General features: G+C 37.1%; 2 protein-coding genes across 12 annotated transcripts in view; both read left to right on the top strand.

Annotated features, from left to right (window-relative positions):
* CGNL1 (cingulin like 1) overlaps positions 1-7,323 on the top strand; it is a 54,185-nt gene extending 46,862 nt beyond the window's left edge. For 8 of the 10 annotated variants that reach the window (XM_085588221.1, XM_021532066.4, XM_021532071.4 and 5 more), the window contains 5 exons: positions 1,441-1,524; positions 2,693-2,817; positions 3,373-3,481; positions 4,362-4,525; positions 5,092-7,323. In XM_085588221.1, coding sequence (XP_085444347.1) covers positions 1,441-1,524; positions 2,693-2,817; positions 3,373-3,481; positions 4,362-4,525; positions 5,092-5,233 — 624 coding nt within the window. In that variant the 3' untranslated portion in view covers positions 5,234-7,323. Of the gene's footprint in view, positions 1-1,440; positions 1,525-2,692; positions 2,818-3,372; positions 3,482-4,295; positions 4,526-5,091 lie in introns of all 10 variants that reach the window. The other 2 variants (XR_014957491.1, XM_085588218.1) reach the window with 2 other exon arrangements.
* Positions 7,324-9,703: 2,380 nt separating this feature from the next.
* Positions 9,704-17,739, top strand: part of MYZAP (myocardial zonula adherens protein) — a 55,911-nt gene continuing 47,875 nt past the window's right edge. Inside the window, exon 1 of one of the 2 annotated variants that reach the window (XM_085588266.1) lies at positions 9,704-11,447. The gene's annotated coding sequence lies outside the window, so the exon portion shown is untranslated. Of the gene's footprint in view, positions 11,538-17,739 lie in introns of both variants that reach the window. The other variant, XM_085588265.1, reaches the window with a different exon arrangement.

The raw sequence follows: 17,739 nt of genomic DNA, 5'->3' as shown, positions 1-17,739 counted from the left end.
TAAATGAATTTCCAAGCTCCAGTAGCAGTGCAAATTACTTCCTTTAACCATGATTAACTAAAAATGTATCTTTTAATATTATGATGTGGTTAAAAAAATAAGGCCTAGGGCAAGTTTTCATCTGCTGTACTTATTTAGCATTCACATTCTTAACATTGCTTTTGGATTTTTTAATGCAAGAATTCCCAATGACTTTTGAAAGTCCTTTACTGAGATAAATCTGTAACTGAGAGTTGCTTAACTGGGATGGTGTGTTCATGCAAGTTCATATCTAACTGATGCAAAGCAGGGAAGAATGCTGTGGCCGCTGAACTTATCAGTTTGTTTTTTGCAGGGACAGCAATTGATACAGATATTCACTGTGTTCCCCAGATGATATCATCACAAAAAACCCTGTGTAGTGTAAAAACCACAAATGCTGTGGTAACATTTGCTGTCATGTAAAAGCATTTTTAGAGATTTGCAGGGAGTCTCAGAAAGACTGGAAGCAAGATAAGTATTTCAATAGCCCTACAAACTTTGTTCTTTAGCACCAAAGTTTCAGTAGCAGCTGCTAGGCAGTTTGGAGTTTTTCTTGGAGCTCAATTTTTTTTTCCAATCAAGTCCAATAGTGAAGTAAAACAAACTAATTTTTATCTTGAGTCTGTATTTATTAGGTAGCTTTTTAACATCTTTACACATGCAGAATATATCTTTCTTGTTGTTGTTGAATGTGGAACAGAAATATTAACAGAAACTGTAGAAAAAGTTGTCTTTCAACAAAACAAGCAAAGCCCACTCCCTCTCCAAATCTAGAAGTTGGTGCCCCTCCAGTACAAAAGACATAAAATTGACTGAAGGAGGGGAGCAATGTTTGTATCCATCATGCAGGAGAGGCTGTTAAAAAAGAGCTTTTACTACTCCCATACATACAGAAAACTGCAGTTCTCTGTGGAGTGTTTCACTGAGTTCTGGGCACTTGTCTGCAGGTACCAGTTTGTATTTAATAAAGAGAAACTTAGACTAGTCAGCAGCTTAAAAGTAAGGTACTATTTCAGAGGTTCAGACTTAAGTATGAAGAAAACAACTGGAAAAGATGTTTGAAGATGGATGTGATGTTCCAGAACTCAGTGTCCTGCCACATGATGTGTCTCTTATACAAAAGCTTAGAGTTGAGTTCCTTGCTACAGAACGTATATGATAAAAAACAACAATATCCAATGTGGGTATGAAATGCCTAGAATGAGTACTGGGAATAACACGGACTGCCTGAAGCAGAAATTTTTGTCCAAGATTGTAGCTGTAAAGCTCATCTGAAATCATGCATGTCTTGAGTTCGGAGAAAGAACACATTGCTTATTGCATAGGTATATGTAGTTTATATATATACATACACACAGTATAATATAGATAAATAAAATTTAAGTATCTTATTAAAAGTTCTGTCTTATTTCTCTATAGATTGAACAAATGAGGACAGAGCTGCTTCAGGAAAGATCTATAAAGCAAGACTTGGAGTGTGACAAAATTTCGTTGGAAAGACAGGTAATTATGTCTGGTTGTAAATGACCACTTTCAGAGGAGCTGTTCTGCCAAGGCTGAAAAGTTCTTTAGGAGCACTGTTGAAGATATAATTTGAAGTAATTGTGATTTCGGTTGAGTGTTTTCTTCTGTAGTAGTAAACAATTCTTCTGCAGTTCAGTGGTCTTTGAAAGCAGCATTACTTATCATAGCCCTTAGGCGAGATCATGGGGAAAGATACATCAATAAGTCATAGTATTATTTAAAAACTCAAGAACATAAAACAGATTGTAATGGGAATTTAGAGAACATGTTAGTACAACACACCTCATTAGGTGCCTTCAATTATGTGACATTGATCTCATCTTAATTGAGACAAAAGAATGCCACCTACTGGTATATACTATGTACATTCTTGTACTTTAGTTCTGATCTTCCTGTTATAGTCCTTTTTTCTGTGTTTGAAACCTGAGATCACGCTTTGAATTTCTGTAACCAAGAGCTTTATTTTTCTGTTCATCATGCAACTCTTTATTTGTTGGGGATTTTTTTTCTGCCAACTCTTTGACTAGGTCCCCATTGAATACCTATATTACCTAGCCTCAGAAAAATGTAAATGTAAATCTTAGCAAAAAGTCTCCTTTTACAAATCTTTTCAAGCTATTTTTGTAGTAAGAATAGCATTGGAGAGTTAAGAAAGGCAGGGGGACACCCCAGTAATAGCTTTGATAAAGTAAAGCGGTAGTGGATGTTAATAATTTCTTTGTCTGTTTGTTCTAGCATATGCCAGTGATTTACAGGGCAAGAACACAAAATTTTACAAAAGAATTGGGTGGAGCATAAGACAGATCTGACAGAGTATTTGAAAAAAAAAATTGGCACTTTAAAAAGTATTGGTGGACGGGGCTTGCAACTATCTGAGGTTTAAGGAAGGGGCTTGCAGCTATCTGAGGTTTAAGTGTCCATTTAATCCTAAAACTTGAACTGAAGCTGAACTGTAAATTGTTTTCAATAAGCCACAGTAGTAGAAAATTTGTTTGTAGTAAACAGTGAAATCTCAATGACTTTCCACGTTCACTAAATACTGTACTGATCACTGTACATACTGATTCCTGGAGACATGAATTTGGTGTTAGGGTGATATTTGTCAATCTGAGTAAGTGTGTATTAACCAAGTGTGTTCCAACCACAGAACAAGGACTTGAAGAGCCGAATCCTTCACCTGGAGGGTTCTTACAGATCTAGTAAGGAGGGACTCGTTGCTCAGATGGAGGCAAGGATCACAGAGCTGGAAGAACGACTTGCAAATGAAGAGAGGTAAAACCAGTGATGTTAAGATCAAAACATGCACATTTATACTTGTTATTATGGCCTCTTGCTAATATTAAATCTCTATTGCAATTAACCTGTTTTTTTTTTACCAAATAAAAATTGTCACTGTTTCATAAAAGTATTGCAAATTTTCTTTTTTACTGCAAGCACAGTAGAAGTTTGTCTTAAAATTTAAAACTGGGCACAGTGCTAACATGGTTCCATAGCTCCTTATTTTATAAAAGTCTAATATCGGGAACAGGCTTAGAAATATTAACTGTACTGTAACATCCACTTTCGTGTTTGATTTTTTTGTTTAATCTTGGAGGAGTATACTTTTGTTGCTAAATATTGCTATGGTGTCAGAAGAAATTCTCCTTAGTCATTTCTGCTTATGAACAAATTTCTCAATATGTTGCATGGAATCAGTAAATCCAAGCAGGGAGCCCAAGTATTTATTTAATTCTTATAAAATTGTTAAGGAATGAAATTATCAGGACTGGGAGCATTTTAGTTCCTTTTTTAAAAAACTGTCTTTTCTTGGTTTTGGTTTTTTACTAGGGATAGAGTCAATTTCCAGCTAAGTAACCGCAGACTTGAGAGAAAAGTAAAGGAGTTAATGTTGCAAGTAGATGATGAACATCTGTCATTGACTGATCAGAAGGACCAGGTAGGGGAAAGACTAATATGCAGATATCTGATATTAATCTTACTAGCATAAACCATCATATATAAAAGATACAAGATGATTAGGGGTAGATTCTGATTACTCGGTTGTTTATGAACTCCCATTTAGTGATATTTGCAGCTGCCATTGCATCATGTGCTTTTGTCTAGTACTAAATTGTTATTAATTTTGAAAATTATGAAAAGAAAGTTACAGAAGCAATGCTAATTTTAGAAATAAAGCAAATAACAGACAGTAATTGATCCTATAAATATACCAACAATTTTATGTTTTGCCACCATAAAATTTTGTTTAAAGAAAAAAGCTGTTTACTGTTAAATATAGGCTGTAAGTCTAAATACACACTGATGTTTCAATAGCAATGTGCTCTACCATTCCTGTGGTCTTTGTTGATTAAAACATGGTTTCTTTCAGCACGTGAGCCAACAGTTAATATTCTACCTGGAGAATGAACAGTGCATTTCAAATTGCAGACATCCATTACAGGAATGATCTTAAACAATCCTCTGGGTTTTTGAAATGTATTTTATGGTATCTGTCTGTTAAAGTTGCTTAACTTAGACAACTTCTAACTCTACTCTGTTGTAATTGATAACCAGCTCTTGCTATCACATAATACTGTCTTACTCTGCCAAAACTCTCTTTGCTTGCTGCTGGCTTTTCTTTGTAAAAAAACAGTATCACGTTATTTTTCTTTAAGTTGAAGAAAATACTCAAATATTTCAAATATTTCTGAAGCAGAGGATTACAGTGTCACTACACTGGCAAAGTTTTGTCTTTATTCTCCCTCTCATAGATGCTGGAAGAATAAAATTCCTTTGTTAAAATAGTCCTCTAATCAGATGACATGTAAATATTGCAGTTGAGTTTGCGTTTGAAAGCAATGAAACGTCAAGTTGAAGAAGCTGAAGAAGAAATAGACAGACTGGAAAATGCTAAAAAGAAACTTCAGAGAGAACTTGAAGAGCAACTAGACATAAATGAACAATTGCAAGGACAGCTTAACACTGCAAAAAAAGAATTAAGGTAGGATGAGTTATCAGACCTTCCAGTTCTGTATCACACCACTTCTCACACATTTGACCACTTGCTCCTGTAGTCCATAAACTGAGGGCTTCCTCTACAAGTTTGTCATCAGCACACACAGTTTGACACAGACCTGTGAAACTCTGTAGGTGTCCCAGCCTTCTTTCCAAGATCTCCCTGCTGGTTGAAGTCATTGAGGCAGGGAGTATAAAATGGAAAAAAGTGGTGGGACTTGACACTCTTACCATTTGTAGCAGTAAAAATTTCCCTAATGGCTGAGAGGTACAGTCATCCTGTGTTAGTTTTCCTTGGCCATCTGTGAACATCCAAGTGTGCAATGTTCACAGTTTCCTCTCTCTGCCACTTTAGTTAGAGATGCTTGAAAATGTGATTGCTCAATCTTGTGCATGTTTCCTTCACATAAGATGTAGTCTAAGATAACGTCTGCCACAGCACTTTGACATTCTTCAAAAATGTAAATCCTGCCTGTCAATGCTTAAAGCTTTCTGTAAGTGTGTTGTGTGTAGATGTGCTCTTTTATTAGCAAATGTGTATTTTTGTTTTAGTAGACTGAAGAAGTCACCAAGTAAAATGTTGGCTGATTCTGATGATGACGACGATGATGATGATTTCAGCACGGATGGTGATAGTCTCTGTGAAGTACCTTCAGGAAATAATTTCCCAAAAGACGATGACACAAAAATCTAAATAAGTATGGATGCAATTCCTTGAAAGTACTGGAAGAATAACATAAATTATTGAGAAACTGGATATTCTAGAAACCAAATGACAAAGGGATTTAAGAGTTGGGAATATAATGTTTCCATCTATATTGTGCCATTTTCTTATTTAGATCTCCACTGTTTATTATAGAAATCAGGATTGCATTATAAAACACCTATAAAACTATATATATATCTATAAACTGCTACTAAAAACATGGGAATAATGTTTCACATTGGAGATGGGATTTTGCTAAAATTCTGTTCAAGTAAAAAGCCATCTGATATTAATTCAAAATTAGTTTTTAGTTATTAAAAGCTTTTCCCTAAAATTAAGGAAACTATGGAAGATTATTTAATAATTGTAAGTAAGGGGAAATTATGTATAAAATGTAAATATTTTAAATTTGATCTTTTTATTGACTACTTTAGTACTATTTTGTAAAGTTTCAAATATTATATAAATCAGTTTGATATATAAAATCTTTAAGTTTATATTGAATACTATGTTTGGGTTTTTACTAAGAGAAAAACAAATGAAAATGAGTACATTTCATGCATTACAGAACATATTCATAGTTCCTGGGCCAGGAAGTACATTTAAAAACCAGTGTAAGTTTTATCGTATGTGTTCTGTATATTAGAGGTCAAGTGTTAATCCTGCCTATTGACTTTAAAAGGACCATCACATCTGCATGATGAGAGAGGCTTGGCTTCAACTTCCTTGTAAACTTTATTTGGGAAGCTTTCTGTTCTTAGTAGGGAAGGTTGAGAATGATGTCAATCATTACTTGGTATCTTTCATCTCCTGAAAGGAATTCAATTCTGCCAGAGCCAGAATGTTATAGACCTGCTGATCTGAGGACATTGGGACAGTCTTATCTTGCAAGTTTCTAAAGAGTTCCACTTGTTACAGTAAAATTACTTGTGGTCTTTAAATTAAGTACATGCTTAAATCTATTAATTGGTACAAAAATTTTATGCTGCTGGCAAGAAATTGCACCAAGGAAACAGAAAGCATGTAATCTGATTTTTCTTTCTAGGTTCTTCTTGACCATCTACTAGTGATATATTGCAGCACATGGTCATATCTGCAGATATATATTGGTATTTCAGTATCTGTATTTTGGGTTATCCATCTATTCAACAAACTTAATGAGAAATTTAAAAGAAAGAGCATTGAAGATTTTATTTTAAAAACATTTTCTATTTTGTTGCTAAAAATATTTTTTGCTATGTATATTACACTAGACTGGTTTTGCTTCTTTGTAAATCTAGAATTCCAAGGAAAGGGCATTACTACAAAATTTTATTAATAAACAAAAATAGTTAGGTCCTGTCTATTTATCATAATTTTCCTCAGTTACAGGTTAGCGAGCACTTGTTCATTGATTTGATCAAGTAATCATGGAATTGTAAAAAATACCTTGAACTGAAGTTGCTGGGAGCTTCCATTATTCCCACAAAGGAATCTGCTGCAGAAAACAAATTTAACAGCTCTGACAGTGAGGCTGGCAGATGTGGTTAAGGCAAAAATCCTGACAATGGCAGTATCCATTTTCATACAGTTACATGAAATGAAACTCCTGCCTGCGAGGTCAGAAATGTATTCCTGTATAGCAGATCACAGACTCTTTGCCATGTAATTCCCTTCAACTTGCTTTTGATCATTTGAATTATACAGGAAATAATAGGAATGGCAAAGTCGTAATACTGTGTCTCTGAATCTTGTATCTTTTCCAGTACCATACACATGGAATATTTTGCAGTATTGGCATTACTATTTTGACATCATAGGAATGGCCTTTTATCCAAGAAGACCTGTGCTATACTGTACTGACAATCATAATTGAAACTGCTGTGATTTATTTGTTGTGTCATTTGCATGTTTATGTCGACTTAACTTCAAGCAACTGGTTGCAATCCCCAGTACTCTATCCTATAATGTTCATAGATTACTTATTTCAAACCACTGGAAAAAAAATCAATTAATATTGCATCTACCTCCAGTTACACTAAAATGTAAAAAAAAAAAAAAAATTAACTTAAAATAAACAGTCAGTGCTCTCAGCTCTACTTTGTGCATATACCTTGATATGATAATTGAATTTCTTATAAAATACATGTTTAAAACACAAAAAGAAAATAATGACCTGGGAAATATTTATGCTATAAACAAATTTCTGCATTTTCTTCTCTTTAGATAGCTACTTTCTTTTTAACTTGTAAAGCAGGTGGCAGATGTACCATCTAGAAGACTCCTTATTTGATCTTAATAGGAGGAAGACAATATTTTTGCAGACTCCTACTGACAGCAATTCTTAGTAAGCCTCCTCTTTTTCAGAAAAAGAACTCGTCTTTAGTTTGTTTGCTTGGATTTGCCAGTGGCATTTCCTCTTTAGTGTTCTCAAATAATATGACTAAAACACACTGAAAAGGATATTTCAATTCATTCACCAAGAAGTTGGTAGCTCTGTTTCTCAATACTTGTTAACTATGGTGATAGTAAAATCATCTTCATTGCCACAAGCAAAATTTATAATATTTTACGGTCATCTTATTTGTTCACTCCACCTGCTGTTTGCTCTCATCAAAGCTCATCTTCAGTCAAAATTTAGTTTGGAAAAATTTTCCTGATTTTTTTCATGTAATCTATTTTTAAATGAATTTCAGAAGAAACTCTTGACCCATAAAAGGAAGCAAGAGGGAGGTATATGTAAAGAAACAAAGACATTTTGTGCCAAGAAGTTTGCATAAACATCAGAGTTTCACATGGCTTGAATTCTGACCTGTAGAGACCTTCAGTTTTCTTCCACAGTACTACAGTATCTCTTAAACAAACAGACTCGAGCTAAATCATGTTTTCTATAAACCTAAACTGATGACTTTTATAGTGGATGCTTGTCTCTCAGTGTAAGTAATCTATAGTGAAAGGTTTAACTTTTTGTCCTTTCTGGGATTAATGGCCTTGATTTTCTGAGTCTGTTATTGTAGATAGGAGAAGACAAATTACTTCTACAAGAGTTTTTTTGTTTTAAATCACCAACATTCAGCAAGTGCTCCAATATCTTTACGTGGCAGCTTCTGTACAGTGCAAAATATGTAAATGTTAAACAAATGAAGAAAATCCTCCTGTCCTCCATAGACTCCTCACTCACTAAGTAGAGAAATTAAAGGTACTCATCAGAGTAATGGATTTTAATGCCCTTGAGTTTGGAAGACATCCCTTTTCATAAAAGCATTGAGATCTTTAGATATCATATCTCTCATTGGTGACTGAGGAAATAAAAAGGGAAAGTTGGTATCTTCTTGCTGTCCCCTGTACCTGTTGCCCTGCACTGCACTTCATTTAAGGAAACTCCTGTACTATGCAAATACTTTAATTCATCACTGTGCTTTTTACTGTTCAATCACCAAGCACGTTTTCCCCCCACAACTCTTGATGATGAGCCTGTAACTTTTTGATTAATCTGTGTATTCCTCTGATTTATCCTCTTTCTTCTCAATTTAATTAATCCCTTTTCCTGATTAAATAATCTGTTCTGATTTATAAATTATTTTCTAAAGTGTTCCAGAAGCCATGTGTTTTCCTAATGTTTTACAGACCAGCTGTGTGCTTTGCTGAGTGAGCTACATAGTGCAATAGCTTCAGCTTTTAAGCCTTTTCTGGATCACACAGCATATTTTAGTAATTAAATGTTGATTCTTTTAGCTTACTGGAGCTTCCTATCCTGTGAGTAGAGCTACACATTTCAGCTGCTTAATTTCTACCAACTGCACTTCTCAAGTAACATTGCGTAATGTTCAAAGACTTTGCTGAAAGAGCAACATTCTTTAGAAATTGCCAGGGTTTCATACACATTTAATTTCTTTTTTTGCATAAGGTTCTGACTAGGTCACATGTTTAACCCCTTGACCCTACTACATTATAGTGAGGGAAATTTCACTGGCATCTCAAAAGTTACTCAGGAACACTGGGCTATTGAGAAAAAGGTATATAATTAATAGAAAGGTATTTTTCTATTACAGGTTTTTCATTTAACATGTAAGAAAGGAAAGCCTTAAGAAGAAGGGGAGTGAAGTTCAGCAGACAAGGCCAAGTGCAGTAGTCAGTTTGCCTCACCTACCTCAGTAGCAGCATGACAGCCCTTTAATGGTTGGTACCAGTGACCCTTACATGAGGTCAGCAGGGACTGTTTTATGTAAGATGGAACATTTGATCTTTTTTCCATTTCTAATAGCAATTTACTGCTTTATTTAGATCCTGAAGCTTCACTCCATTAGCAGAAGAGCAGGCAATAAAAAAATTTACTTAAATTCAGAGCACAGGTGGAGGATGAGAGTTCAAGCTCTCCAAATTCTCAGTAGGAAAACTGTAAGAACACTTCTATGTGAGTGCAAAGGAGGAACTCACTACAGGTAACTCCATTACAGGTAACCTGAGTTTTGCATTGACTTCTGTGTACTTCTACTTTCCAGCAGAATGGGCTTTCTGAACAGTGCTTCATGTGTTATGTTACAAAGCTATTTTCACTAGTTTCAAGTACTCCTTTCATCTCGGTTGTATGCAGGGTGGCTAGGACAGACCCTACCAAAAGGCATAATGGGAAGTAAGGAAAAAATACAGACAGCAGGAAAGATTCAGCTCAGGATCCAGTTCTGATTATTTTTATTTTGACCTTCCCTTCACACCTAAGGATCCTGGCACACATCTGAGATTGAAGGTCTGGCTCCCCAGTAACCAGCAGGCTCTATGGAGTTTCTTTTCTGCAGAACAACAGCCTTAAGCATAGATTTCCTTGCTTTATGGGGAGTTTCACATCTGGTTTTCTTCAAACAAGAAAATGGTTTATTGTGAAACAGGTAGAATGGCTATGAAAAGTGGAAAGGAAGAGGTAATAAAGTGAGTCCATTAAAACTATGTGAAAGCAGTAAAATCAGCTAACCAAAGAAAGGAAGCTTCCTGAATAAGGCTATGTGTACTTTATACACAGCCCACTGTCCCTTGCTGTTTCAGTACATACTATGTATGGTGTCCAGCTATTTTAGAGATAAAATCAAATTAGTAATTTAGATCAGAATGTCCCTCCCGGATGTGAACTTCGTAAGCATTACTGAGAGACAATGGAAAACTATGGTCTGCTTGGATATAACAAACCAACTCAAAATGCTCTCAAATGTAGAAATTCAGTTTTCTAAATGAAACAAGTTCCATTTAGAGACCCTGCTGGGCCAGCTGCTTACAACACAGCAGCCCTATGAAAGTACAGGTAAGTGTGTCATGACTACCAAGCTGTGCTGCTGTGCTTTCTAACACAGTACCTGGCTTATGGTCTCTCTTGCCCTTCCCATTTGTGGTTCTTCTTCATCAGTGACAAGTGCAGACTCTCTTGGAAGACCCAATGCATGGCTTAGATGCATCAGGCCAGAGAGGAAGTGAAGAGACCTGACCACCAGATGTCTGGGAAACAGAGTTAACATTAGCTTATTCACAGCAATTACAGGTTCCCAGGTGCTGACAGAAAGGTGTGGCTATTTGATGGGTGGCTGTTGGGACATTCTGTGTTTTTTTTGCTAAGTTTAGAGTTTTGGGGTATTTTGGTCAGAGGATAGGAAAGAAAAAAACAACACCCCTGTCCCGGTTGTACTCTCCAGGTGTCTGCTGGTACTTCTCTTTCTTGTGGATGAAATCTGTACTGTATGCCTGGGATTTTATTTTACTTCACTTTTTGCTGACCATGTGTCCACAAGTGCAGCGAGAGGCAGGCAGAATCTGCAGTCTGCTGTGGTGACATTGCCAGAGGGGTAGCACAGGAAATGTCAGGATAGACTGTAGCCATGGCATTAAACACCTGTCTTTCACCTTTATTTGAGCCTAATAAGGAGCTTTTTTACTTGTGCAATATCTGTTTACCTTGCCTCTTAGTGAGTTTGTGTTCACCTGGTGGCTCTTACTGTAAAGCCTCACGATGCTTTTCCAGGGAATGCAGGTGCTTAAGGCTCAAAGCTGGATTACCCAAGCCTCTGGAGGCTGTGTCTAAACTGCAGCATCTGCCCATGTCAATGTGCCATTAAATGACATTAGCAGCTGCAGCTGAAGGGCAGTGCAGGTGGAGGGAGGAAACTGGATCCCAGGAAGCTCAGTTGGCGGTGCAGTCAGCTCAGCTCTGTTCTGTGGGGTGTCAGCATCAGTGCACAAGGTAATTCCTGTATTGAATAGGTCTCCACAGTGAGTGTTTAAATAGTCCTGCACTTCCTATGCCTGCCGAACCTAGAGCACTAGATATCAGGTAATTGAGCTTTGATTCCACAAACTTTTGTAAAGTCTTGTAATTTTAACTTTTCTTTTCAAATATATAAAACTACCAACCAGGCACAGAGAAACTGTGCCTCTTACCACAGTTGTGAGTGTGCCCAGCTGCCAGCTGTGAGGCCTGGGAAGATGATCTGAGGGTGAGCTGAGTGGAGACAGAGTCAGATACAAGCAACACGTTTTAACTTTGATTAGCACTTTATCTTGTCAGTGTGATTTTTCTTAGCACCTTTACTATTTCTACGAATTAGAAGTAACGTAGAGGGAAAATGGGACATTAACGCCCAATTAACCTTGCTGCTCCTCTGAAACTATTCTGTGCTTAGAAGAGCTTGGCATTTCTGACTCTTGTGGGGAAAAAAATACTTTTTTTTGACGGAAAACTTTTGGAAATCTCAAACGGGAAGTGCAGTGGAGTCTCGGGCGGGTGAACTCCAGCCGGTCTCGGGGGAGCGCGGCCCGCAGGGGGCAGCAGAGCGAGGCGGCTCCGGCCCCTTGGCTCGGTGCATCTCCGGCGCCTCCGCCATGGAAATCAGTTCTCTATCGACGTACAAGACAGAAGTGCCAGGTTTCCCTTCGGGAAGTAGTCCGTTCAGAAAGTGACATGCTGGTCCACAAAAATCCTTTTCAGTGTAGAACCACAGTCAAAGTAGCATTCAAGGTGTTAAAGTGCAGAAAGTGACTGATGTGAGAAGGAGGATGCTGCTTTCCTGTAAAAATGTTGGTACTGTAAGTACTCAGATACTATTGTATAACTATGTAAGAAGACACAAAATTGAGTGGTTCTGAGTCCGAGGAAATTAATTTATGAAGGACAGAAAAAGCTTAGAATATCTTGTCTTGAGTGTTCAGTGACACTGTAACAAGGTGACAGTCTCCAGAATAGAGCAAGGATAATAACAATTGGTGTTTTTAAAAAAATAGACAACATGATTAGACACACTGGTATTGATGGTGATAATTTATCAAAAACGAGAAGTTCACAGCTGGTAAGAACACCCATTATTCATGAAAATGTGATGGCTGGAGTTATGCCAGACAAAGATCAATCTAACCATACCATCTGTGCATGTGCTTGTGTGCCTTTCCTGCACTGCAGACGTCCAGCCTAGAGATGAGGAAGTTTATGTGAGGTTCCCATTAGGGTCAAAACTTCAGCCAAATATGTTTCAAGTAATTGTTTTTCTAGATGCTTCCTTTGTTGTCAGAAAATCACCTTCAAACTGAAATTATTCTAAATGATGATGAAATTCTGCTTATGGTTACAGCAGATTTATGTGGAAAAGGCACCTTATTAAACAGGAAGATTTGTTTGTATAGGTAGGATGCATAAAGTGTTGTAGTTATAGTCATCTTCCTTTGTAATTTACGCCCACGTTGGGCACTGTCCTTTGCATAAGCCAAGGAGAGGAAAACAATATTCTATTGAGAAATCTACAGAAGTGTTCAGCAGGAATACAATTATGGAGGGCACTTTAACATTTTTTGTCCACTGTTAAATTATATAGGATCTTTTTGTCTGTGTTCTCCTCTCTTGTTAATCCATCAAAATACTAAATTTGTGTGTTAACAGAGGAAAGCCCTATAATTCATAGACACTCTGTAACTCCAGTTATATGAGAAGTGGGAAATGTACCAAAATGTCTTAAGACCTTGCTAACCTATCTGCTGTCAGAATATTTTTGTATACTTTTCATTCTAATACTTTAGCAAAAGTTCACTGTCATAGGACAGTGGATTAAGATTTTGATAGTGAACCTCCTCCAAAAGGTTTACTAAAAGCAAGCTAGAAAATGAACAATCATCAGGTTTTCAAAGTATCCAATGCATGCTATTAATATATTATAACCTCTGTTCTACAGAAGTAGAAATTACTGGGAATTTGGCTATGGATTATAGAAGGAGAAGGATTGGATCTTGTGTTACTATATTAATCATTGGATAAATGTTTCTCTAAAAGGTAGGATTATAGAAATTTCCAGGGGCAGACTGATGGTCTAACATCCTGTTTTCAACAGCTCCAATTCTCAGGGTCCCATGGGAAGGCAGATTCCCTCCTTTCCTTCCCCCCATGTCAATTGTGTCAGAGACTACTGTCAGTCCCTCTCAGGTAAATCTGGCTGATAACTCTGGCTCATTTAATGTCAACCAGCTCACCATTCTGCCTGACCTAAACCTGAGCCTCTAAACCCACCCACAATCACGTGTTTATCAACCTCTTCCTTCAGGGCTTCTTTACTCTGTGACCTGTGGCAGCAATAGATCTCCAGGTTAATTATAATAGGCAATAAGATATTTCCTTTGTGCTACTTTAATCCTATTAACCCACATTAATATCCAGAGCATCTCCATTTACTTCTCAGGTATTATCAAGCAGATGCTAGCAAAAAATGAGAGCACAAGTAGGGCAATTTTCTTGTCATGATTTTTGGTGTCTTTCTGTTCTTATTCTGTACCAGGGAGAATTGGTGTTTCAGACAGGGCTCTTTGAAGAACTTACTGCTATCCATGCCCCTCTTATATCTGTTTTCTCTGCTTACATGCCAACTGTCATGCGTGTGACTGTGCATATGTGAATTTTATAAAGTTTTGCAAGTTCTTCTTATGCAAAGCTGATGGGAAAAGAATATACCTTGCAGAAGCTGCATTTTGAAATAAATACAGCAGCCCTATACTATTTGTTTTCCATGAAAGTTGCAACAGAGAATTCAAACACACTTCTGATATGCCATTTCTGTTTACCCCTGCAAGGTGATACAATTCTGCCCCAGCAAGACATATAGGAAAATGTGCCCTATTAGGCTAACTCAAGGAGGCTTAATAGAATTCCTTGTGTTAGTCAGTCCAGCCACACAGGAAGCTTTTCAGTCCTTCAGTAACTCCTCTAAAAGATTTCCTGAGGTGGGAATGGTGCTCTATTATCCTGTAATAAGTTTCTTAAAGTAGTAACCTGGGTAGGCCAGACCTGCACCAAAATACCTAAGCATAGTGAGGTTATGAGAAAAAGAATAGTGGCTAATTGTTCAGGGAAATGCAATTTTCAAGTTAATGCTAATGACAGAAGTTTTTATCTCTTTCTGGGCTGCAGCATCCTGAAGGATGACACATGGGAAATCTGAGGAGTGGCCATGCAGATTCACAGATACAGTGTATGACCAAATATATAAGTGGTGAGGTGTGTAAATCCATTTCCTTCCTAGGACCAATGTTAGAGGGGAAGTCCCCCAAGTAATATTTAGTCATGCTGGCTCAGCTATTATTAAGTACCTTAACTATTTAGTCCTTCCTATGTTCCTCCTAATAACTTTAGTCCAGTTAGACCCAACCATTATCTTCTGTATTGATTATTACTTTACTTTTTCCTATTATTATGATGACTTACAGTCAGAGGAAATGAAACAGTTCATGGTGACAGGATTAGAAAATTTCACCATGCTGTAGATACAGCGATGTCTGTTAGAATACTTTTAGAGCTGGAGGGACCCAAGTTTCCTGATGAAGGTCCCCTGATTTCACAAGTCAGTATGACCTGATATTTTACGATTAAAATACCTCCTCTTCCTCCTCTTCCACCTTATTTTCTTTTTATATGACTTCTAATAAACTTCTTTTTAGTATGTAGAAAGGAAATAAATAATAGAACAAACAGAAGATCTTTCACTTACACTAAACAACTTTTATGGACAGCTCCCTGTCCCAGCTGTGTGTGTGAACAGGCAATGGGCTGTGAGAGTCCATTAAGGACTGCTAAATTCCCATGTACATCATTCTGACATATGAGAACATGGAGGTCTTAAACCAGATCTGAAACAAGGGAGAAGCCAAACAGCTGAGAACTTCTGTAGCATCTATACAGATGTTCTAGACAAATGCCTGGTTTTCATCATCCTCTGCCCTGAAGCAGGACTGAAGTCAACCACTTGCTATTCTGGTCTTCTATCAGAAGATAGCACTGAAGCAGAATATTCATTTTGCCCTCTTACTCTTCTATGTTTTCTTTCCTGTGGAGAAACAAAATGAAATATCTCATCTTCCCCTTTTAAACTAAAAGAAGTCACTTGTGACTTCTTTTACACATATAGTGATTTCCTGTCTTAATGCTCCCACTCCCTGAAATATGTACATTCCTCACACTTACGGAAGAACTTGCATTCCACAATTTATTTCTGCCTCTAAAATTTCCTTATTTCCTGCCACACTGACAATGCTGGGATCAGAAGAGAGCTATCATTTGCTATTATCTCTAGGGAGTGGAACATGATTTTAAATAAAATGGTACTATAACAGTGGTGCCTGGCAATATAACAGTGGGTGTGCCTGTTTTCTACTCTCCAACCCACCTTAACAGGTTCCATTCCATGGCTGGCCAAGCCACACCCCTGTATGAACTGCTGCTGCTCCTGTGCTGCATTATTTTTATATGACATCTGTGCTGAACTGTCCTGCTTGCATGACTGACTAAACCAAACCTGCTGCTGGAGAATGAGTGACAGGCTTCCAGCATTCCATGTGTACCTCAAGCCACATTGCCATGGGCTGTGACCCAGTTGGGAACTGAATAGGAGACCTACATGGAAAAGGAAATGGTGAAGATGAATCAGGGGGTAGTACTTTTTCTGCTGAATCAGAACTGTATTGATGCCCTATACAGTTCAGCAACATCTCAAGTGATGCTATCTAAATCCCTAAGAATTTGTGACTGAAAAATTAGAGTGCTATCTTTTCATTCAGATACAGACACACATGATAAATGAAACTGTTCTATATTTGCCTCAATACATTTCATATTTCTTAGTTCATTTTAAATTCCAGTATTTTTAAAAATTTAATAAATCAAAAGTCATGACTGTAGAAGTGTACAATTACAAAAAGCCCTCCCAAATAAAGGTAAAAATACCTTTTAATTGAAAAACCTGCCCTTCTAGGGCTTTCCAGACTTCTTTAAAATCTTAATAGTGGTAAATTTTTTTTCTCTATAAACTGCTTTTAACAGTTTGGCTCTACAGATCACAGGTGTAATCTATCAGGTGTAATTTTCATTTTTCCACTGTTCAGGGTACGAACTGTGTGAAATGCACTGACATGGATGCATAAAGGTACACTGCAGAATCCTGCTACTATTGTCAATACCTGATTGGCTTCAATGGACTTGCTCTGTGATCATGCCCAGATACAGCTTTTCCTGTCTAACCCATTCCCTTTTGTCCTTTCTATCTGTTCCTGGGGAAATTACTGTCCATGTGACATTGTATTACTTATTCACCTATCTAGCATTTTTTTTACTTTGTTGCTATATAGTTAAAAAGAATTTTGAGAACTCAACAGGAAGATGGACTTTGAGTAGAAAGCAGGACAACAATTAAAAGCAGAAGATATTAAAAGAGACTCTGAGGCTCTGAGTTTTGCAGTAATCTTCTATTAACCATGTACCAAGTGTGAGAGCAGTTATATCAATAGGTCTGAGAAGTGATTTGATTCTTGTGGCTAAGCCAAGTTGAACATTCAGTTAGCTGTATGTGTTACATCAAATCAAAAGGGTAATAGTAGCTGCAAATGCAGCAAAGATATATTTGCCAGTAAAAGACAAAATACTACTCAAGAGAAAAACTGAACTGTATTATATATCAGTTTGTATACTGCATATAAGAGCACCTGACTTTGGCTACTGACTTTGGAGGCTCAGTTTCTGATATGTGTCAGGCTGTTTTATGACCATTAGCAGGCTAAAATTTTCACGTGAGCTGTAATACTCAAAAAAAGAGGGCCTGATAGTTACATGGTGCTGAGTTAAATGTGTGTTTGTAGAATACAACAGTGAGAGATGGCAGAAAAAAAGAGCGAGCTTTCAAGAAACATCATTGATCAAGCCTCCAGTTCTTACTAAGCCTGGTTCTGAAATGTTTTACATGCATCGGTCCATTTGGTAATCTCTGCTATAATGGGTTTCATGCCTTAGGGATGATGAAGGCAGAATAGATCTTAATCCCCCTGGAAAGTGAAGGCTATTAGAAGTTAATTATAACCTCATTTTTGTAGCAATACAAATGGGACTTCATAACCGTAATGATCACAGGTGTGAGTTCTTATACAATTTGTGACTACAATGTCATAGGATTAATATTCTGCTTGCTAATATGTTACAGGAACAGTTAGCCTGAAGATGGACAGGAAATTTTGAT

This window comes from Lonchura striata, chromosome 10, assembly GCF_050655825.1.
Source record: "Lonchura striata isolate lonStrDom1 chromosome 10, ASM5065582v1, whole genome shotgun sequence".
NCBI lineage: Eukaryota > Metazoa > Chordata > Aves > Passeriformes > Estrildidae > Lonchura > Lonchura striata.
This window is presented reverse-complemented; position numbering and strand designations above follow the sequence as displayed.